Here is a 23,020-nt window from a genome sequence, read left to right as displayed (position 1 = left end):
TCGGGCCAAGGCCTACCATACTTGGGAGTCCCTGCCTGCAACCTATTGCAAAGTAGAACCTTCCAACACTCCTTACCTGGCAGGAGGCAGTGAACCACCATTTTGGCTAGCAATGCTCGGCTCTGATTAAGGTGTCTATGAGGCCAAGCCCCCCTTTGGCCCGCGGTTGTATTAACCAATGCCATGACAATCTGGCGCCAACCATGAGGATGTCCTTACCTGACCATATAAATCCCCTGATGGCAGCCTTAACCGCGCGCAAGCCTGAAGGGTCCATAATCCAACACGAGACTGAGTGCCACATGGTGGTGAACATCACCTGGTTCGCAATAAGAACCCTACCAGCAAAGGATAGTTTAGACCTGCTCCATTGGTTTAACTTCTTGCTTAATTTGTCTTGCACATGTGACAATTGCGCTCATATTGGTTTTTACTATGAGAACCTTCCACAATCAACACATTACTTCCCTATTCAACCTATGTACTCAGATCAGACTACCCTCTCCAATCCACAAAGAAGATTCTTTTTTCATATATTCATTTGGAATTAACAACGATAGAAACCCCAATGGTATGTTATAAAGAAAAAATAATTCCCTAATTTGTACAAAATGGGATTCCCAAATAGTAAACCCAATTAGGTGCAACAAATATTTTGCCTTCACGAAATTTTATCACATAAAGAAAGCTATGTCACAATGTATGTATACACGCACATTTCTTTTTGTAAATAATGGCTTTCATTACGAAAGAAAAAACATCACCATTACTAACTAAAAAGTATAGAACCCTTCTAAGGAGCTAAATACCACTACAACTACAAACTCAATGCCACCCTACACACCAATTCAAATGGTGAATATAATGATATATAACCTTGCTGAGTTCTGTCTCTTCACGGTTGAGATTTTATGACTTCTTTAGCACTGTCAATTGCTACAAAAGAAATCCATTTAGCTTTACAACATATTTTCTCACCCCAACCTTCAAATAAAATGTGAAGGCATTACATATATTCCAATTGAACCATAGTCCCCAATACCTCAAATACTCAAAAATAATTTGGAAATGAGACATCAGTTCATTGTTCTCCTTGTGTGCAAAGACCCAACTAAAGGAACATAGACTTACTCTAGTTAGAGACATCCACACTAAATTGATGCACTTCCAAACCATCCTAGCCATCATGCATGAAAGAGATTGATGACTGTTCCAATTCAATCGAACAAAAGGAACACGTTCATTTAACGATGTTTTTTTTAATGCATCCCCCAATGGTAAGGCTTCAACTATAACTCTCCAAATGAATGCCTTAGTTTGTAGCATCAATCGATAGCAATGGGCCCGGTTTCGGCTCGAACCGAATTGAACAATTAAATCGTGGCTTAATGATTTATTGGTTCAAAGATAAATAAACATTTTTGGTTTGGTTTCAGTTGGGTTTTCAATTTCATGGTTTCGCGGTTTTTCGATTTCGGTTTAAAGGTTTATAGGTTAAAAAAGACTCCTAAATTTCCCTATAGGGGTAACTTTCAACGTTTAATTTTAAACCCTAGTTTTAACTTATTAAATTTTATATGCATTATATGCTGAGTCCCCTTTTCATTTATGATGATAAAATTTATGATAAGTATGATGACCAAATTTATGATAATTTTCTCACACAAATTTATAGTAAGTATGATTATCAATATCTGTAAAAAATGGTTTGGTTTGGTTTTAAATTTTTCGTAAATGGTTTGTTTAAATAGTTTGGCTCTAAACAATTTTATAAAGCCACAACAAGGCACTTTTCCATTTTCTTTTTGATAATTTTTTCATAAATGGTTCTCCACTTTTTAAATGGTTTGGCTCTAAACAATTCGGTTTAAATGGCTTCATAAATTCTAAGCAGTTTGGTTCGGTTTTTATTATGAATAAATGGTTTGGTTAGGTTTCAAGGCCAAGAAACCGAGCCGAGCCGAAACTAAACCAAGCCCATTGCCGTGATTAGAAGAAACTACTAGGTAATGGGCTTACAAAAATCCCATATCGTTATAACCCTTTTGTTCCATCCACTTATGTTTGTCAATCAACTTGTGATAAACATCGTTTGTTGAGATCATAGTCAATCTCCTATTTCCAAATGTAAATAAATGGAGCTGGTGGTGTAATGCAACGGAAGATAATTGAGTGAGTGAGTGAGTGTGTGTGTGTGTGTGTGTGTGTATGCACGTAAGGCAAAACAGAGAGGGAGAGAGAGAGAGCTTAAGACAAAGATAAAGATTGTATATTACATTAACCAAAATACTTCCAACAGTAACTAAGTTACAAGTGGTTGGTTTAAATACCAACTAAGCTAGGGTAAGTGCCCATTTCTACTATTTACAAAATTAGCATGGTATGTCCATGAGCTAGTGTAAAACCTATTACTATGAGAAGTTGAGTTCGACTCTCAACACCAACAAACCTCCAATCAAGCTCTTGAGATCCCACATCTAAATTAAGAATTGGCTCATACAAATATTTGCAACTTGTCCCAAATAAAGGTATAACCTTTTGGAATACAAAATGTTGATCTTGTTGTTTGAAAGGCTATTAATATTCTTTGTAACACCAACATGCCATCCTTGACTGTTACCAAACCCAATCTAACTATCCGATGAACTTGAAGGTTAAGAAGTTGTTTACCTTCCCACCACAACAACCTTGATGTCGCCAAAACCTCCATTAGTAATGAATTGGCATATCCCCTTTCTTGTGGAGGATGCCATTACACAAAATCCAACATACTTTGTCAAGATGTCAACAAATTTGAGAGACCCTACACATTTGACATCTCTTTTAGAATTAATGACATTCCACCAATTACTTGTAACCACTATGTTTCCAAACTTAAGTGGATTGTCTTCTCTATAAAGTATGTTGCCTTTTTTGTCCAATGTTGTACGCCCTCAAACGTAAATCAACGAGCCACCATATGCTCATATAAATTCAATATTGATGCCCCACCAAGGTGCATCAGAGTACAAACATGATCCCATGCCAACCACAACAAGGCACTTTTCCATTTTCTTTTCTATAACAACTTCTGCATTGAGTGTGACACCATTTCAAGAGCTTTCTTCAACCATGGTAGCAAAGGAAGATGGTGGGACACCATAGGAACCATAATCAATTAGACCACCTTAAGCCATACATGAAAAGGCCAAAATTGAGACAATCAATACATAAACTCATCCTCTAACCTTTTGGGTACCCACTCAATGACTTTCACACGAGAAACTTCCATCCCAATTGGATATCCAAGGTGGCAACAAATCATACCATGTACAATCCTTCCTAATCACCCAACCCTTACACATATTGTTCACCCACACTCTTTGGCTTATGTATTGATAAATTAGAAGAAGTGGTGAATAAGGTTGCAAGAGAAGAAGGATTGAATGCCCCCAAATTGATGTAACATGTTATCTTATTGCTTCTATATGCAGATGATGTGGAACTCTTCTCATATGATGTTGATAGTACGCAACATTTACTTGGGGTATTAGAAGAATTTTGCCATAGTAGTGGACTAGCAGTGAATGTGGAGAAAACAAAAATGATGAGAAGTATGGGGTGACACCATCTCTCTTAATGCATGGAATGAGATTGAGAAAATTCAAAAGATGTTTTAAGGACTCAGGAGGCAATTAGGAGTAGAAGTATGGGGTGACACCATCGCTCTTAATGCATGGAATGAGATTGAGAAAATTCAAAAGATGTTTTTAAGGAGGCAATTAGGAGTTAAATGCACTACCTCTTACCAAGTTATGCTCTTGGAAACAGGTGTTTCACCCATAGAAATATTGGCACTCCAAACAGTATATAAATACATTACAAAAGTCAAGAATATGCCAAATCATTGATTACCACATATTGCTTGAAATGTTGGATGTAAGCTACAAAAGAATCATAAAAGTAAGATTCTCTCATATGGTTGGATTTTTGACATAAGGAAATGGTTTAGAAGATGGGGTGTGGATGATCTTTTAGAGCTTTCGGGCAATGCTATGCATTGTGTAATGATTGAGGAAAGGTTGGTGGAATCATTAAGGATGGAAATGAAACTAGTCCTAGCACATAGTCATTTCCTTTATAGAATATGTTACACCATATCATCTTTTGTACCATACTAAAACTCTTTTATCTATGTTTAGCTTCTTTTATTTTCGAAAATTGGGTACACATCCCATTTGTTGTAACCAATTGTCTCATGGGACAAACTTGGTCTTAGAAGACATTAATATTTCTCTCTCTCTCTCTCTCTCTCTCTCTCTCTCTCTCTCTCTCTCTCTCTCTCTCTCGTTTGGATGATCTTTTAGAGCTTTCGGGCAATGTTATGCAATATGTAACGATTGAGGAAAGGTTGGTGGAATCGTTAAGGATGAAGTGGGAAGATGCTAAAAGGACGAAGCTAGAATACTACATTGCAAATGTCAACCGTGAATGTTGGTCTCTATATAAAGCAAGAATGCTTATTGATCGTATCCAACCTTAACTCATTAGCAATATGAGTAGTAATGCTCGTAGTGTCGAATACAAGTGTATAATGGACGTATTCACACTATCCCTTTGTATAGCTCAAGTTTGGGCCATTTGTGCAATTAGCATAAATGGTAGTTGCCCTAAGTTTGCCACTATATAAAGTGACCTAGTAACCTTTTTGTAAGGTTGGTTGTATTATTGTTTCTATTGAATAGAAAGAGTCTTTTGTGCCTCCTCTCTCTCTCTCTCTCTCTCTATCTCTGTGCACGATCTGAGAAACTGTCATACGCAGGTACTCAACCCCAATCGAATGCTACTTGATCTTCCGCATTGACGGCCTTGTCTTCAACATTTGGTATCAGAGCAAGGTTCCTCAACCCGCTGTCGGCCGTCGTCTCAGCCTGCACAGCATTCGGTTCTTCGCTTCATCCTAGTCTGCAAAGCATTCAGTTTCTTGCGTCATTCGAAGAAACAGAGAAGAAAGTAGGCAAACACAAGCTTGAATCTCGCTGCGTTAGATCATCACTCGGAGTAAGCCAATCGGCTGTACTCTACTTCCTTGATCGTAACTGCTTGAGGTGGGCTTCCTGCACAACGACGACTTCAAGAACAACCCCAGTTCGTGTTTCATTTGATTGGACAATAATCGGAAGGACCAGTCGGTTCCATTGCTCTCACCGTTGCAGTCAACCGAAACCGAATCGGCTTGAAGTACTGTCGGATCGTTAAATCTAGGTTCAACTCGACTAAGACAGTTGTCGGTAGTCAATCCGAACCAAATCCCCGATTCTCCGTAATCAACATCACTTGTGTCCAACTTCGGCTAGAACGACACTGAGTGGGCCAAACCGCTGCACTTCACCAAAGTTCGTAGCCGACTTAGGGCAGAGTCATGACATCAACATTTGGCTCGTCAGAAATGAGTCTACGAAAGTTCGATGGATCGAACTTCAACTACTGGAAGGAGCAAATGCAGGACTATCTCATAGTCAAGGGGCAAATCGATCCCATCGAAAATGAAGCACCTCCAGAAGGATACAAACCAATTGAGTGGCAGAAGCTGGACAGAATCGTCCGCGCCACGATTCGGATGCACCTATCGGAATCGGTATACTTTACGGTGCAATTGTGTACGACAGCATTCGAACTGTGGAAAACACTGTCGGACACCTACGAAAAGAAGGTCGCTGCAACGAAGATGTTTCTGATCCGGCACCTCTACAACTTGCGGATGAAAGAATCAGATTCGGTTCAAGCACATCTCAATGAGTACGAAAGCATAAGCTCCCAAATCTCATCTCAGGGGACGGCAATCGAGGATGAACTCAGAGCAATGATACTCATGAGCAGCCTTCCCTCATCATGGGAAACTTTCGTCACAACCGTGTGCAACGCGTCAACCACGGCTGTTAAATACTCCGAAGTCACGAGCGCAATCCTGACCGAAGCAGCTCGGAGAAAATCTTTCGCCAAAGACTCAACAGAAGACGCTTATGTAGTACAAGGTTCGACAGACCGATCGAACATACGAGGAAGAGATTCCTCACGGCAGCCGAACAATCAGCGAAGACGGAGCCAGTCACGGGATAATCGAATCTGCAACTATTGCAAGAAACCCGGACATATCAAAGCCGACTGCCGCGCACTCAAGAACAAGAACGACAAGTCTCAGAAATCAGACAAGAAGAGTGGCCGGCATGAGGAGATCAATTACGTCAGCTTCTCAGCTGATGTGCTACCAAACGACCCGAATATACTATCAATCGAAAATCCAGTCGGATCAGAAGTTCTGTTCACGACTGAAGAATCGAGCACATGGCTCTTAGATTCGGGCGCGTCATTTCACGTGACTCCTCATCGATCCCAATTTCGGCAATATACGATCCGTCACTCCGACTCAGTTCGAGTCGGCAACTCGCAACACTGTGACATCATTGGAATCGGCACAGTAGAGCTCAACCTTGCAGGTGGCTCTACACTTGTACTTCACAATGTCCGACATGTACCCGAGCTCTCAAGGCCATTGATCTCAGTCGGACAACTAGATGAAGACGGCATTCGTGCCGGTTTTTCTTCGGGAGGGTGGACACTCCACAGGGGGAACCTCCTGCTTGCTAGAGGACCCAAGATACACTCACTGTATCCGTTACATGTTACGCTCAGAGAGGGTAACCTGTTTTTGGTGGATATTCCTGTGTCATCACTATGGCACAGAAGATTAGGACACCTCAGCAAGGCCGGCATTACGCACCTATCTAGAGCCGGATACATCCCTAAACTCTCCTTCTCGGACCATCAATTCTGCGAACATTGCCAGTATGGCAAACAAGCAGCCGCATCACACCCGACATCAGCACCAAGAGAAACGAGACCTCTCGATTTAGTCCACTCGGACATCTGTGGCCCAATGCCGCATCAGTCTCTCGGCGGTGCCTCTTACTTCGTCAGTTTTATTGACGATTCGACTCGAAAGGTGTGGGCTTATCCAATTCACACCAAAGATCGTGTCTTCTCGATCTTCTCCGATTGGCTCGCTATGGTAGAAAATCAAACTGACCGAAAACTGAAATGCTTTCGGACCGACAATGGGGGAGAGTTCAAATCAGAAGAATTCGTCAAATTCTGCCGACAACGCGGCATCCGACGTGAATTTACGGCACCACACAGTCCGGAGCAAAACGGGATTGCAGAACGCATGAATCGGACAATCCAAGAACGGATAGTTTCCATGCTCCAACACTCCGGACTGTCGGATGGCTTCTGGGCAGAGGCTCTACTCACGGCAGTACACATAATCAATATGTCGCCAAGCAGACCTCTAGGACTTCAAATTCCTCAGGAACTATGGATCGGCAGTAAGCCGAATTACGACAAGCTGAGGATCTTCGGATGCGAGGCGTACGCCCTTATTCCGAAAGATGATCGCCGAAAACTTGCACCTCGGTCCAGGAAATGCATTTTCCTTGGATATGGATCAGACGGCGAAATGGGATACCGACTCTGGGACCCCGAACGCAGACAAATCGTTCGAAGTTCGGACGTTGTGTTCAACGAGTCGGCTATGAATCCATCAGTCGAAACACCGATCGAAGTCCGAAGGGTAACATTTTCCGATGTGCCGACCCTTCAAGAAGGCCCCGCTCTTAACACACGGTCAGCTTCACGGGTAGCTGAACCTTACACTACCGACTCGGACAACTCTGACTCGGCACAGCAGAATAATTCGCTTTCGGACCATCCGACCTCGATACCCGATACGACCAGTCCAATCATACCTCGACGATCCGAGAGACTGTCGCAACCTCCGGAGAGGTATTCTCCTGGAATTTTCTTCACCGACGCCGGCGAACCGACGTCTTACGAAGAAGCATCGACATCTGTCGATTCAGCCACCTGGCATCTGGCGATGGAGTCGGAAATGCACTCCATTCGGGCAAACAAGACTTGGGATCTGGTCGAATTACCTAAGAATCGACGTGCTCTTCCTTGCAAGTGGGTTTACCGACTAAAAGAGACGTCTGATTCGACCACCCCAAAGTACAAGGCCAGATTAGTTGCGAAGGGCTTCCGACAAGAATATGGCGTCGACTTCGACGAGATTTTTTCACCAGTGGTGAAAATGACAACCCTTCGTTTTCTACTCGACGTAGTGGCAGCCGACAACTTGGAGCTGATTCAGCTAGATGTCAAAACAGCCTTCCTCCATGGTGATCTTGAAGAGGAAATTTATATGGAGCAGCCAAAAGGCTTCGTGGCAACTGGCCAAGAACATCTAGTCTGCCGACTCAGGAAGAGTCTATACGGCCTCAAACAGGCACCGCGACAATGGTACAAGAAGTTCGACGACTTCATCCAATCGATCGGCTTCTCAAAAAGCGATGAGGACCATTGTCTTTTTACCAACACAGCTCAAGATGGATCACCCATCTTCCTCATCATTTACGTGGACGACATGCTAATTTCTGGACGCCACGCGGGCGAACTTGCCGATCTCATTCGGCAATTGCGGTTGAAGTTTGCCATGAAGGACCTCGGTCCGGCACGACACATACTTGGCATGAAGATTAGTCGGCATCGCGATAAACGACATCTTTTTTTGTCTCAGACCGACTATATCAGACGTGTCTTGGAACGCTTCAACATGCAATCAGCCAAATCTGCTTCAACCCCGCTCCCCATGAATCTTCGGCTCTCTCAGCGAGACTGCCCGACATCCGGTCCGGAGGGGGAAGATATGAAGTCGGTACCGTATGCACCGGCAGTCGGCTCCCTTATGTACCTGATGGTCGCGACACGGCCTGATATTTCTCATGTCGTAGGAGTCGTTAGCAGATTTATGCACAATCCTGGCCGATCGCATTGGAACGCAGTCAAGCATGTGTTCAAATATCTGGCTGGCACAAAAGACCACGACATTCTTTTCGGTCCGAACTCAACCTCAGGTGTAGTCGGTTACACCGACTCGGACTTCGCCAGCTGTATAGACAGTCGGAAATCAACAACTGGATACTGCTTCAAATTCGGCAATGGAGCAATTTCGTGGAAGTCGAAACTTCAGGAGTGCACAGCGACCTCAACGACCGAAGCAGAATATGTAGCTGCGTTCGACGCTGCAAAAGAAGCTTTGTGGCTCGGCCGGCTGGCGCACACGTTTCGACAAGTCGACCATGACTCGGCCCCAGTTGTTTATAGCGACAGTCAAGGTGCTGTTGCCTTGTCGAAAAATCCGGTTCACCACAACGCCTCCAAACATATCGACGTTCGATATCACTTCGTTCGGGACTGCGTCATTTCAGGGAAAATCGGTCTAGAGAAAATATCCACAACCAACAATGTCGCAGATGGAATGACCAAGTGTCTTTCGGCAGACCGCTTTCGGTCCCTTCGGCATCAGATGGGCGTAACGACAAACCAGTCCGGTTAGAGCCAGACACAGCGCAGGATGGTTTCAGACAACCGACATCAGTTCCTTAATGATCGGCTTCAACTCTTCCGACCCGACCAGTCCGGCCTTCTGCCTTCGGACCCTGCCGACTCGAACAAAACTGATATGTCCGAGAACCTAGGTTTATACCTGTAATCTTAGATAACCCATGTATACGCCCATTACGGGGGAGTGTCGAATACAAGTGTATAATGGACGTATTCACACTATCCCTTTGTATAGCTCAAGTTTGGGCCATTCGTGCAATTAGCATAAATGGTAGTTGCCCTAAGTTTGCCACTATATAAAGTGACCTAGTAACCTTTTTGTAAGGTTGGTTGTATTATTGTTTCTATTGAATAGAAAGAGTCTTTTGTGCCTCCTCTCTCTCTCTCTCTCTCTATCTCTGTGCACGATCTGAGAAACTGTCATACGCAGGTACTCAACCCCAATCGAATGCTACTTGATCTTCCGCATTGACGGCCTTGTCTTCAACACGTAGAGCCCTTACACTACTTCACACTCGATCACACAAGTTAGGTATTGAAGTCGCATCATGGTATCAAAATGTAACGAATTTGAAGTCATGTAAAGCATGCAATGAAGGCATAGTAGAGGATGAATGTCACTTGCTCTTCACATGCTCCACATATAGTGCAATTTGTTCAAGATATGCTAACATACTAAGAGGAGTGATAACTTAAGTGACATACCTAGAAGGTTGAGCTAATATGTGTATGCTTTACTCACACATAGAGACATTGTGCTTCAATGTATGAATACCCCTTCTTAGGAAGGAGACACATATTAAGAACACATGTATACTCTCGTCCCATAGGTCAAATTTGTCATCTTTATGGATGATAAAAATTCTAATTCTATACATGTAATGAGGATAGATTTATGCATATTCGCAATCTTGAAGCATTTGAAAACAATTCCCCCACATCTCGTGTCTTACTAATATTTTCCCGATTAGGTGCCAAAAACATGATATGGTCATTGGCGAGACCTTGAAAATCATGGCTTCCTTGATAACAACCTTATTAGTCCAAGCAAATCTTCCTCCATAACCATTTTATGTAACTTATGCATGCACTCTCTCTCTCTCTCTCTCTCTCTCTCTCTCTCTCTCTCTCTCTCATGCCCACACACACACACACACCACAATCAATTTCTATGAATGTTAAGAGGAAATCTACTTATCTATACATCTCTTCTTACTCTTTCTTTCTTACCCACCTTGTTGGGTGGGTGGAGGGCCCCATTCTTGATCTACAATAATCCTTATACCTTCGTTAGATAAACAAGTATTCTTAGGATGTTGCGATCTGCATAATGACTCTTCAAAAACACAACTCTAGAAAGTAATGTTAAGCCCAATGATCTTGTTTTTGAATTAGTTTGCTTTTGCACTAGTTGGCATAAAATTGTATGTAGGTTACAAATGCACAACATATGTGCCTAGCTGCGAAAAAAACATTTCAAGGATAGGGCAATTTATGATCTTCATCCACTAATGCAAGCCCAAGTTCCTTTGATCTCAAATTGCTTATTTTTGTTCCTACACACATGAAATTGTATGTAGTTTTCAAAGCTACAAGTTTTTGTCTTAAATGCGCATGATAATATGTGTATGATTTTTATCTTGTGACGACAAGAATAATTAGCAATAAAACATACTTTGTTCAAGATAAACATTGGAGATCAATATATAATAACAAAAAAACAATAGTTTAATGTTTACATCATCCTCTTGATCAAAGATTTTACAAAAACGGGATTTTAAAAAAGTATGAATTATTGTGGCTTAGTCTAACTCGTAAGCGATGTCTATTATTATCATATCATATCATATCAAAAGAGGTTTTGATTATTCGTGGAACACTGATAGTGCAAGGTTTGCATCCCTAAGTATCATTATATTTTTGTATAATCTCCTACACTACTTGTTGGAATGAAGCTTTTGGGATCAAGAGATCCATGAACTTCTTGAAGAAAAGGCTTTAGATCCATTTTTTTTTGGGTGGGGGGGGGGGGGGGGGGGGTTACAATCAGTATGTACTATGAATATTGAACTATTATTTGATGTCGACAAAGTGTAGGTTTCGTTGCTTCCATTCAAATTAAAAATGATCTACAATTCCATGTGTTATTTCTTTCAAGATAAAGATGTGAAACGAATTTGAAGTAAAGGAAAATGAGGGAATGCAAGTTTATGGAAAACATTTCCACAAATACTAATTAAATATGAAATTTCATCTAGCTACCATCATGCAAACTCTTTTTCTTATGATCTTCCATTAACACTAGTGCCTCATGAATACAATCTGCATGCACTTACAACAACATGAAAATGTACCTACCCACATGATACTTACATGTATTTGTTTTTTTTACATTAAGGCATCAACAAGTCACAAACTTAAAATAAAGGTGTATTGATTGTAAAGGGATATGTCTTTGCTCTTACTAGGGCATGTTATCAATATATATGTCATGGTTGAGATTCATGTGTTTGTGCATCATGTGGACAAAGTACATTGATAGGAGTATATCATTGTCGATAGAAATGTGTACAAAATGAAAAATGTGTGACGATGGTAGCATTCAAAGAGAGAGAGAGAGAGAGAGAGAGAGTAGTTGAGACTTTTGTGAGGATATTTACTAAATGTCCTCTAATAGGGCGTACACTTGTCTCAATATTTGATGAGAAATTAGAATGCCAAACTCTTGAGCACAACATTCTTTAGTTTAATATTGCTAAAGTAGAAAGAATGTGTAAAGAGTTGTGTCATGCTTAATGTAAGAACATGTAGTACATCGTTGCCATAAATAGGTCTCCATGATTGATTTCTTAGTGTACTTGACCAACACTTATATATGATTACAAGTTGACCCATGAGATATTAATATGGAAATGGTCAAATGAAAAATTCATGTATCCACATGGTACAATCACGATTTTCTATAAGTACTATGCACAATATCTTTATTATCCCTTTTATCGAGCATGTGTGAAGTTTCCCCTACAGAAAGGGCAATGACCATGGCCTAATTCGAGCGAAGGGATGAGGCAAGCCTTGTGGAAATAGTGATCACATGGAAGATACATCACAATTTCTCCAGACAAGAAGCCGTCCAAGCAAACAGGGCACTCATCGTTGGAAACACCAACCACAAGGACTCTTTCCTCATAACCATGCTCATTGTCATGTTTGCGAACCCATGCTCATTTGCTTCTTGTTTGTGATGAAGAGGAGTATGCTATCTTGGTGCACTATTGATACGGGTGTTCGAGAAATGTTTCTTTATTAATTGGTCGAGTCTCCTTTTCATATATGAAATAATAAGATATTATAAGAAAATATGCATAATTATGTTGATTTATGGGAAACATCATTTGAATTCGAAACTAAAACATACATAGTTACATGGAGTTGTGTTCCCTTAAAAATACTTGATTCCAAAATTTCATCAATGTTTGCCCCATTTTCATGAAAACTCAAGTTAACATTGTTGTTACTATTGAAGTTGCATAATAATATATCGTGGAGGAGAGATTGACTAATTAGTTAACTAGTAAATGTGCTTAAGTGGTTTGGAGATGGCCCATTGTAGCCAATGGTCACACTTCATTAACACCAAATAGCTACTATGTATAAGCTATAATAGTATAGTAGCCACTAGCTTGGAGTGATGAAGAGCCATAGGCCTATGGAGGCTAAATGAAAAACAGTTGTGAAATTATATTGAATCCATGCCTTGGCCTTCTAACTGATGACGATAATCCAAGCAATTTCTCGTCCAAACGATGCCTTGCCGCCATAACTCGTTGTCGCAAGCTATCATCAATAGGAATCACCATACCTGTATATTCCTGGTGTATCTCCATATTGTTGATCCAAAAAGCTAGTTAGCCCTCCTTTGTTTGTTGCAACATATGTCTTTCTTAAGAGCCATTCACATCCAATATATACCTTGTTATTTGTCCCCAACTATACTACCATTATAAACATATATCTAGATAATAGTAACACTATGTATGGAAATGACATGACAATTATAATTATCCATGAATTTAGTGGTAATTACCACATGTTTTTTCGGCGTAAATGAGAAAGATTAATTTCCGGCATGTGTATTGAAACGATTGAATTCAGGTACATATATGATTTGAATGAATGGAGGGGAAACATTGATAAGAAAAAATGCATATTCATCACCTTATGATGATAGGGTGCATTCTCATGTACTCGAATGGAAGGAGATCGAGTGCCATGGGAGCTCGAATGTCGTCTCCTCCTCCTCCTTGCACCCTCTAGTACTACACTTCTTATGCTCATGATTTAGCGCTCTTTCTCTCTCTCTCTCTCTCTCTCTCTCTCTCTCTCTCTCTACTCACACACACACACAATTACTCTCCTCCCATTTGTTCCTTTTATACACAACAAGCAAAATAAAGTGGGTTTAAGTAAAAAGAAGCAAAATTGATGGGTCTTCCCTAGCATTCACTATCATTGTGTCAACATATCACCTATACCCTCCCCTCCCCCCCCCCCCCCCCCCCCAAAAAAAAAAACAAAGCATTATGACAACTCAAGAAAAAAGAAATTTGAGGGCTATATATACCAACCTTAGAAACTCTCCATCTTAAAAATTAAACACACACCACAACTTGCTTTAAATGGGTGCACATGAAATAATTACATCTCTCTTTCTTTTAAATAATACTTGGCCTTTGAGTAGTAGTTCAAGACTTCACGGTGGATAGGCAGACACCAACTAGATGTTCCTCGCTACACAAAAAGAGGTTCAAGACTTCATGGATGGACGTCGATCATATGTTACACGCTCTACAAAAAAATTCATATTTTAAACCCACTAAGAAATCTTAACAAACATGTCATATTAAAACACACATTCAAAGAATAGGGCATGTTTGAGCTTGTCAATTTCACATGACATGTAACAAACATAAAGAGATTCGTTGGAGGGAAAACCTAAAATGCAATATTAGACTAGGCTAAAGAGGTGTTAAAGCCCACAAAGAATATTGTTGACATGTTAATTTTTCATGAGTTCTCATGACTTCTTCCTATAATTGGGCTTTACATACTGTCTAACTAGACTTGCATGGTTTTGTAGAAACAACAAGGTCAAATGGGGTGCAATTTTTTTCCCCCTCTTTTTAAGGCATTTGTTTCGTGATATATACCTTGGTTCTTGCACATTTGTCTTCCACTCTAGCTTCTATGTTGTGGTATGGACAAGCTTATGCAATTCCATCTTCATGTGATATGTGGACTTGTCCCTTGTTGTAAACATAGACATTGTCTTCTAAGTAAATGGTTCCTAATCTAGTAGCTTCAATTGAAAAACTCTTTTAGTTCTTTGAGTTCTATCACGCTGCCTTAGGTCATTTCTTATTCTTGTTTGCCTGGGTTTCACATTGAGCTCTATGGAGAATATGGATTAAGCTTGAGCAATCAGCTTCCCATTCATAACAATTGTAATTGGTGGTGTTTTCCTAATCGACATTGACAAGGACATCTCCCTCGCTCAATTGGTTTTGAAATGACTACATTTTGACAATGAATTTGATAGTACATTTAATTTGTCAATGTTGACTTTTGCTTCAGATTTAGGGTGCTATATGCTATTTGATGAAGCCCCCTCAATGAAAAACAAATTGCACCTTGGACAAGATCCATTTCTTTTGTGAAAATGTTATTTTTGGTCTCCTTTTGTGACAATAATGAAATCTATCTATGTAACATTCTAATCACTACAAATCTCATTAATAATATTATTATTTAGTCTTTGATGATGATGCTCACTTGTTTCTACTACTATCTCCTTTTCTACCTCCAAAACCCTAGCATGATCATCATGATGGTTGTGGTGATCAACTGTAAAGTTTTCAATATCACCTCCAACATTCTATAGTCAACACTATGTGTACTAGGTCACCACAAATTAGACAACTTCATGGCATATTATGATGTCAATTCATCAAATCAGATATTGCAACTTACAAAAACTTTACCACGTAGAAGGTGTGTAGCACTTATACCTCAATTGTTGAAGTGAGTAGCCCTAAAAAATAACCTCTTCAAAATTAGGGATCAACCTTGGATCATACTTCGTTTAAGACATGTGCATATCCAATGCACCCAAAAAAAAGTCAATGTGAGAGGTATGGCTTCCATCCATAAAAGCACTCGTGGGGAGTCACATCTACATTAACCCCGATTCATGACTTAAATCATTGCAATTACTACTTTTGTCCAATATGAGTGTGCCATTTTCTTGTCATTTGTCATGATGTACTACCACCAAAGTATCCAAGTTACTACTACCACCTAGTGGTTCTATTTTGTTCCTTCCTAAGGCACAAGGTATATGTGCAATGCCCTCCCAACACCAACACACCATATAAATGCTCCATCCGAACTTATCCACTTTGGATCTTGACTAAAATACAATCAGCTTTGAACCATGGCTATGATGATTAGAGAGCATCAAATCATCCTCTTGTCGTCTTTATCAAACTAGACTTCCAATGTAATGGAGATTCTAACAACTTTGGAGAATCAAAATGTCCTCATGTATATTGGAGATGGACAACTTCATATACTATGCCAATTTATGAAATAATGAAACAAAAGTTTTCTTGCATCTTAAAGTTGTGATCAAATGAGGTTGTGATCTACATATAATCTGCTTTCCCAAATTTGAACAATAAGTTGAACATGTCTTCGAGAGAACAAGATTTTATGAGGTGTGCTAATAATCTTGATGGCAAGGAGGTTGTGAAGTTCATCCATATCCTTCATTTATAACTTTGTAGATAATAGAGACATCAATTTTATAATAGCGATTAGGTGTTAGCTCATCAACATTTTAGAGGATGAACACAATATCATGAGAGTTAGCTCACACGAACAAGGAATTGTTTGTAGAAAATTATTTGCAATGGTATACAATGGGATATCTAGGGCATCCACTTCATTGAATGTAATCGCATCTCCTATACATTTAGTAAATGGTAGGATCTAACACATATATGTCCCAAGTAGTGTGTTTGCAAGTACATGTAGTTGAGTTCATATGCACATACCTTATAAGAAGTTTAAGCTCTGAGCAACCAAAGACCTTTCAAATTCTATATGGTTGTTGCAACTAGCTACTTTTGTGTACATATATTCCTCCATGAAATCCATTCATGTCTAATCTTGATTCTTTCTTCCATAATATGCATTTTAATGGACAACCTAATCAATCAAGTGATCTCTTTGTCCATGGTAACAAAGGAAAAAATAATGACGCGGTGGGATCATTATTACGTGAACCACTTCAAACAAATAACAAATGGCCACGCATGCAACTTCTAGTATATCATTTTGAGATAATGAGATCAACATCAATAGGGTAAGCTACATGGAACAAACATTGTCATGTCATCCAATCTTGACTAGGTGTATTTCCACTATACATGTTTCCAGGGCTTTAACTATATATCTATTACCTAAAGATTTCAGAAATGAATAACTAATAATCTGTCAGAAATAGAACTATCAATTGTTCACTAACATGAGCAACAGTCCAATTTCCTGATATTCTGTAACTAAAACAAGTGAATAACAATTGCAAACAATAAGGGGCTCAATGGATATCCTTTTCAGACTATCCTTCCTTGGTCGTGCCACCATTTAGCGAGACATGTTGCGCCACATCTAACCCCAACATGCACCAAAATCCATACAAGACATAAGTTGAGCAATAAATGAGGAACTTACAAATCATATACCCACCCACAATTTCTTGCTCTGATTCCTTAGCATAATACATGAATTAGGCATCTTACAAGAGCTCAACAACTCTTGAAATAATATCAAAAAATCACCTTCACATTGCTCAAAAAAAGGCTTAAAATTATCATTTGTGATTGAATCCTAACATTTTTTATTGTCGTTCTGCAAAGGGTGGACAATAGACTGACATGTGTTGAAGTCAAATTTGTTATTCCTTTGGCAAAAGACAAGCTGTTCAACTATTAATGATATCCCAACTATTAATGACGTCGTTCTCCATAGCCCAAAGACATGGGAAAGGCAACATTCAATAGAAACTTAATAATGAGACCCAACTTTCCATGAAATATGCAAGATTTATCATGTCAATGAAAGGATTCAATATAAGCGACTGCAGTCACGGTAAGGATCAGAAATCATCCATTGCTCGATTTGTGCATTCCAAGATAACTAAAAAATGGTCAAGTAATTCATATTTCTGACACCTTCATTATCAACATTTCATGCAAGCATGTTTCATCATGCATTACACACTTTCTATTCAGCCAGCTCCACATTGATCTAGATAGACAACATCACGCAAGTAAATACCATCACCTCTTCTTGTGATATTTGCTTAATATGCCAGAAGTTATTCACTAAAAACAGCCCACAATTCAATCCGATAACATCAAGAACAAGGCATAACAAACAATGTTATATTCTAATCTTGTTTCACGTAGAAGTATCCGTATCGTACTATTATTTCCAAGATACGCATCTTTTCCAAGAAGTGTTCCTCATCAACAAGTACAATCTAGCAAACAAGTACTTTTCATTTTACGACCTATAACTTGAAATGAGATGCAAGTTTTAAAATCCATCAAAATTGGATAAATTCACTAATAAAGGTGCAAACACAAGCACAATAAATCAACATTACTTTGTGCATAGGTCAGTTGATTTATTTAATTTCAGACTTATAATGCATGTTATTTGCCAAAATTTCCATCCGACACACACATAGTAAGTTGAAGCAATATTAAAAGAGGAGAAACTTACATTGCAGGTTACAATACATAGTTTCAAAGTAGCCTGTCATTCGACCTTTCCATTTTCATTAAAAAATAGCATTTAGAAGCGCATTTCCATTTTCAGAGTATGCTGCAACACTGGTTGGCTTTCTTGGCTTGTTTATAGAACAGCTGCAGGTCCACAAAAAACCTCTTATTAGATTGAAGAAAATTAGAAAGAAGAAAAAACACATTATATTAAATACATACTAGAAGTGTTCATTAGATAATTAAAAGAATAAAAAAACATAATCCACACCTGTGATGCCATACTAAGGTCAGAGCTCTTTTCTACAAGAGAATCTAATTTCTCTCCTCTTTCAAGAACACTGTCAATAGTTTTGTGCTGCAAAACACAAAACATAATTTTCAATAAACAAGTTTACTGCTTCTCTCTCTCCTCCCAAAGTTTCTTCACAATAAATTTTACCAAGATATGCTTTGTTTCATCCAATTCCTTCTGTATCTTAAACAGTTTGTCAGCTTCACTAGGGTCCTGCAGGAGCCCAAAAAAATTGAAATTAGAGGATACCAAAGAAAGTTCACCACCTTACATGGCAATCATAAGGTTTAAACACGACAAACCTGAAATTTTGCCAAGGCTTCATCAAGGTATGGCCATACATCAGTATTATCAGACTGTATACTTTGCCATGAATTTCCAAATACTCGCTCATATTCATCAAGAACCTGCAAGAAGTCGATCTCTCACTGCCATTCGATGACATCGTTAAGACAACTTACTATTCTCTCCTTAACTTGTAATTGTTGTCCATCAAAGAACTGAAACATGATGTTAACAGCATTCCAATAATTGAGCCAATGCTTAGTTCAGTTCTTTTCTCATAGGACCAATCTTATCACTCCCATGATTACAATAAGTTAACTCTTGCTGCTTTCTATGTAGCATTGATGAGTTTTAAATTAAATGTACAAAGTCATATAGCATTAAACATCATCTTCTACCTTCCTATTATCATCATCTTCAAATATATAATACCTTGCTCACTACTGAAAAGGCACTCCTCATAGGATATTGTGCATCTACAAATGTAATGCCACAAAGTCCATTCCGATTGTACGCATGCACCATATACTCTGTAAGAAAGGGAACAAAGCACCAATCATTTATTCATTAGATGTCATAACTGGAATTGAAATTATGGAAGAATAATTTATGTATGACTTCGAAAATATTACAAGTTACAAATTAATAGATGGAAAGAGAATTATAAACAAAGTTTCTCAATATAAATATTCATTGATGTGTAGATAATTTTGTGGACAGCCTTTCTCTTACTTACTGCTGGAAATGTGGTTAAGCATGCCCATCACTCTCCGCAGAAGTTACAGAAACTCGGTTCATCATTATGCATGTGATTAAATGTGCATAATATCATTATTCATAATAATTAAAATTGACAGCCATATTTGACTAAACAAACATTACAATGTCAAGCAACCGCAATCAAATGCACATGTCCTAATGAAATTGAGAAACAAAACAGAGAAACAAGAATTGACATTACTGTCCCAGCAACTGTGCACAGCTTAAAAATGCAATGCGAGAGAATGATGGGCAACAAAATGTTCACAAAAAGAGCCAATCCCATACACACTAAAGAGAAGAATGTATAACTTATTTCATAAGCATCTTTTAAGTAGATGAAGTATTAAAATTAAGATAAAAGTAGATTAACCATAACTAGAATGTTCTAGGAAATCAAGTCTCATTAATGCCTGGATAAGGTACTTACAAAGGTCAACAACTTTCTTACACAGTGTGGTGAGATCCATTTCCACACAAATTGAATGTGAAAATTTTTGTGCAAGAAAAAATTATGCATGAGCTTAATCATGCCATCAACTCAGTGACTAAGAATATGTCATTTCACATGAATCTTCTATAAGAACCACCAAAAAAGTATATGCCATTCAACAATGGATTAGGACCATGAGCTCCTGGCTGTAATTTGGGTATTATCAAGTACTTACACTAGAAGAATCAACTCTGAATAATAAGGCAATCCTCGGCCAATAACCCCATCATAATCGTCTACAGAAATAATAGGAACCCTAGTTTTTTATGGTCCTTTTCTTCATTAGCTAAAGTGCTATTCATAACATGATCACCCTGGTTTTTTATGGACTTTTTCTTTATTAGCTAAAGTGCTATTCACAACATGATCATCCTGGTTTTTTATGGACTTTTTCTTTATTAGCTAAAGTGTTATTCAAAACATGATCATCCTGGTTTTTTATGGACCTTTTCTTACCCTAGATTGGTAATTAGTGGTGACATAGCTCTAGCTTCTTCTAAGCTCATGGCTATATTAGGATATTAAATATAGTCGTTTACACCACATTGGTCACCCCCAAACCCTAGTAATCTAGCATATACAACTTACCTCTAATTGACATAACATTGGATCTCTCCCCAGGAATCGAAATAAAGTAACACATGATATGCAAAAGAGAAGAAGTAGGAAAAAACACCTTCTTGTTGTACAGATTGGCGTTGGCCCGGCGGGGTTCGTTTGGCTATGGTGCGAGCAACAAAAACTATGAATTCCTTTGCGCTTGAACGTTGGAAGTAACCAAAATGACTGACATCAGACGCGTTTGCAAGGATTTTTGGCTCAGATCCTGCATCGATACCTGAGCATTTCAAGACCAAAATGGAAGTGATCTTCATCCCTTAAGATAGATCTTTTTCTTCTTCGTGTTCCTTTATTTACTTTTTCCTTTTTCAGATATCTCTCTTTCAAAGTTAAAACTGTTTGTCGATGTTTTTTTCCCCTTCTTCAGCAGAAAGTATCTGTCCTCTTTCTTATTCTTCAGAAAAGATTTCGCCTTTCTCTTCTGCAGAACGGATATTCGATTCGTTTAATCCTTCGTCACAAAGGATTTCCTTTGATCTTGTAGAAAAAGGACCTATCTTCCTCTTTTTCTTCAGAAAAATCCCTCCGTTTCCGTCTTCCTCGCCTCGTCCTTCCCCAAAATCTTCTGCTGCAGAATGGATCTCTATTCTCTTTTCTAAAACTTCTTCTTTCTTCCCTTTGATTTTTCGACAGGTGGAATGGCAGTAGGGCAGGGCAGGGCAGGGCAGGGCAGAGCAGAGCAGAAAACGCAACGAGACCGAAGAAGAATGAAAGAGAGAGAACATAGAAGGCAAAAAGAAAAAAAGGAGAGAAATAAAAAAGTGTGATGATGGATCCTAGGAGAGAGCTTCATTCATACATACATACATACATACATGATACATATACATACATACATGATACATATACATACATACATGATACATATGCATACATACATACATACATACGTATACATACATTATGATACATATATCACTGTCATAAATAATAGCAATAATGACAACACTAACAAAACACACATTGGAGAAGGGAGAATGGGGGGCCCTAGATTGCATCACATGGGCTCCACCGCCATAACTGCCCCAAACCCAGTGAGTGTCCATAATGGCTCCCATCCCCGCCAATATCTCCCCCCCCCCCCCCCCCTTGCCTCTCTCTTACCACCCCGATCAGAAACCCATGATTAGCTTGACAAGGCTTTCCCAGATAGGTGATGCCCAGAATTGGGTGATGTTTAACAACCCAATCAAGTTTCGCGGCTTTTGAGCATACAGGGAATATGTGCTTTGTATCCTCGCCACCATAAGAAAAGCATGTCCCCCCATCTGAAATGTGTCAATGTCTAGATAACGTCTTTACCAAGGTATAACCCATCGCCCTTTCGATAAGCACTTCCACATGGGATAGAATATGAGATTATCATCTTATGTCCAACATTTGAAGTCACTCTAATATATGTAACCGAGCAATGTACCCTAGGCTCTCTCTCTCTCTCTCTCTCTCTCTCTCTCTCTCTCTCTCTCTCTCTCGTCAAAATTGGCCTCTTTATGGACGATAAAAATTCTAATTCTAATTCTAATTCTCTCTCTCTCTCTCTCTCTAATACAACTTGACAAAGGTGCGGGTCAACTACAAAAACAATAAAAGGCAAGGCAAAAAGGTTCTTTACAACAATGTCTCGTCTTTATCAATAACAACGCTATCAAATGTGTTGCTTTGAAGCAACACATTCACAATTATACATTGCAAATTGGAACTACAATGAAACACTCTACACACGTGCGCAAATAACGGAAGAGGTTGAGGTTAAAGAAGACATACTCTTCATTAAAGAGAACCATCGATGCCTAGAAAATGGTCTATCTCAAATGGAGAGTTTTCAATGCGAGTTTTTGCATACATGCAAACCACTCATGTTAGAGAGTCTATTACTAATTAGTAGACCGGATTAAAGTAAAAGAAAGGTGAATAGATTGTCAAATACATCTTAGGCCAAAAAAAGGTAGTCGAGATGAGAATGACTATGCATTGCATTCCAGGATGACTAGAAGACAATGCATCATGACATTCATGAAGAATTTTATATTTCACGTTTGGTAAATCTTGAACACAAACCTTTCCACTATGGCAGAGCAAATCGTTTGCAATGTGAAAGTCATTTTCGAGGGTAGGATGCTAGTAATAGCTCTAAACCAGTTCCGGCTTTCATCTAGTATTTTGAGAAATAATTGCCATCAAGGTATTTCCCTCAAAGGTGATCTAAAATATCATATTTTATTTCAATGCAACTAAGAAAGCCCACAATAAACCCGAGTTTGCCAAAAGGTTGAATGT

The 23,020-nt window shown here is 39.1% G+C and overlaps 1 protein-coding gene and 1 long non-coding RNA gene across 2 annotated transcripts in view; both read right to left on the bottom strand.

The window, feature by feature from the left end:
* Positions 1-13,057: 13,057 nt before the first annotated feature.
* LOC147866474 (uncharacterized) overlaps positions 13,058-23,020 on the bottom strand; it is a 51,802-nt gene continuing 41,839 nt past the window's right edge. The window contains exons 2-3 of the long non-coding RNA XR_015529495.1: positions 13,660-13,800; positions 13,058-13,313 (exon numbers count right to left, since the gene is read on the bottom strand). This is a non-coding gene — a long non-coding RNA (uncharacterized LOC147866474). The remainder of the gene's footprint in view (positions 13,314-13,659; positions 13,801-23,020) is intronic.
* Positions 18,197-21,245, bottom strand: LOC147866478 (VAMP-like protein YKT61). Its single transcript, XM_087316928.1, has 6 exons — positions 20,799-21,245; positions 19,303-19,400; positions 18,888-18,992; positions 18,733-18,798; positions 18,562-18,648; positions 18,197-18,434 (listed from the first exon to the last, which is right to left on the bottom strand). The coding sequence occupies exons 1-6, from the start codon at positions 20,995-20,997 to the stop codon at positions 18,384-18,386; spliced, it is 606 nt and encodes a 201-aa protein (XP_087173054.1). The 5' UTR covers positions 20,998-21,245; the 3' UTR covers positions 18,197-18,383.

Source organism: Azolla caroliniana, unplaced genomic scaffold (genome assembly GCF_043228905.1).
Source record: "Azolla caroliniana isolate FFs.n. ecotype wild unplaced genomic scaffold, voAzoCaro1.0.p SCAF_3, whole genome shotgun sequence".
NCBI lineage: Eukaryota > Viridiplantae > Streptophyta > Polypodiopsida > Salviniales > Salviniaceae > Azolla > Azolla caroliniana.
Note: the sequence above shows the minus strand (reverse complement) of the source record. Positions and strands in the feature narration are given on the sequence as shown.

Excerpts from the sequence above, each read along its gene's own strand:
- LOC147866478 (XM_087316928.1), bottom strand. The coding sequence starts at position 20,997 with ATGAAGATCACTTCCATTTTGGTCTTGAAATGCTCAGGTATCGATGCA. Across the intron at positions 18,799-18,887 it reads AAGCCTTGGCAAAATTTCAG|GACCCTAGTGAAGCTGACAA; the intron begins GTTTGTCGTGTT and ends GGGCTCCTGCAG. Across the intron at positions 18,649-18,732 it reads ATGAAACAAAGCATATCTTG|CACAAAACTATTGACAGTGT; the intron begins GTAAAATTTATT and ends TGTGTTTTGCAG.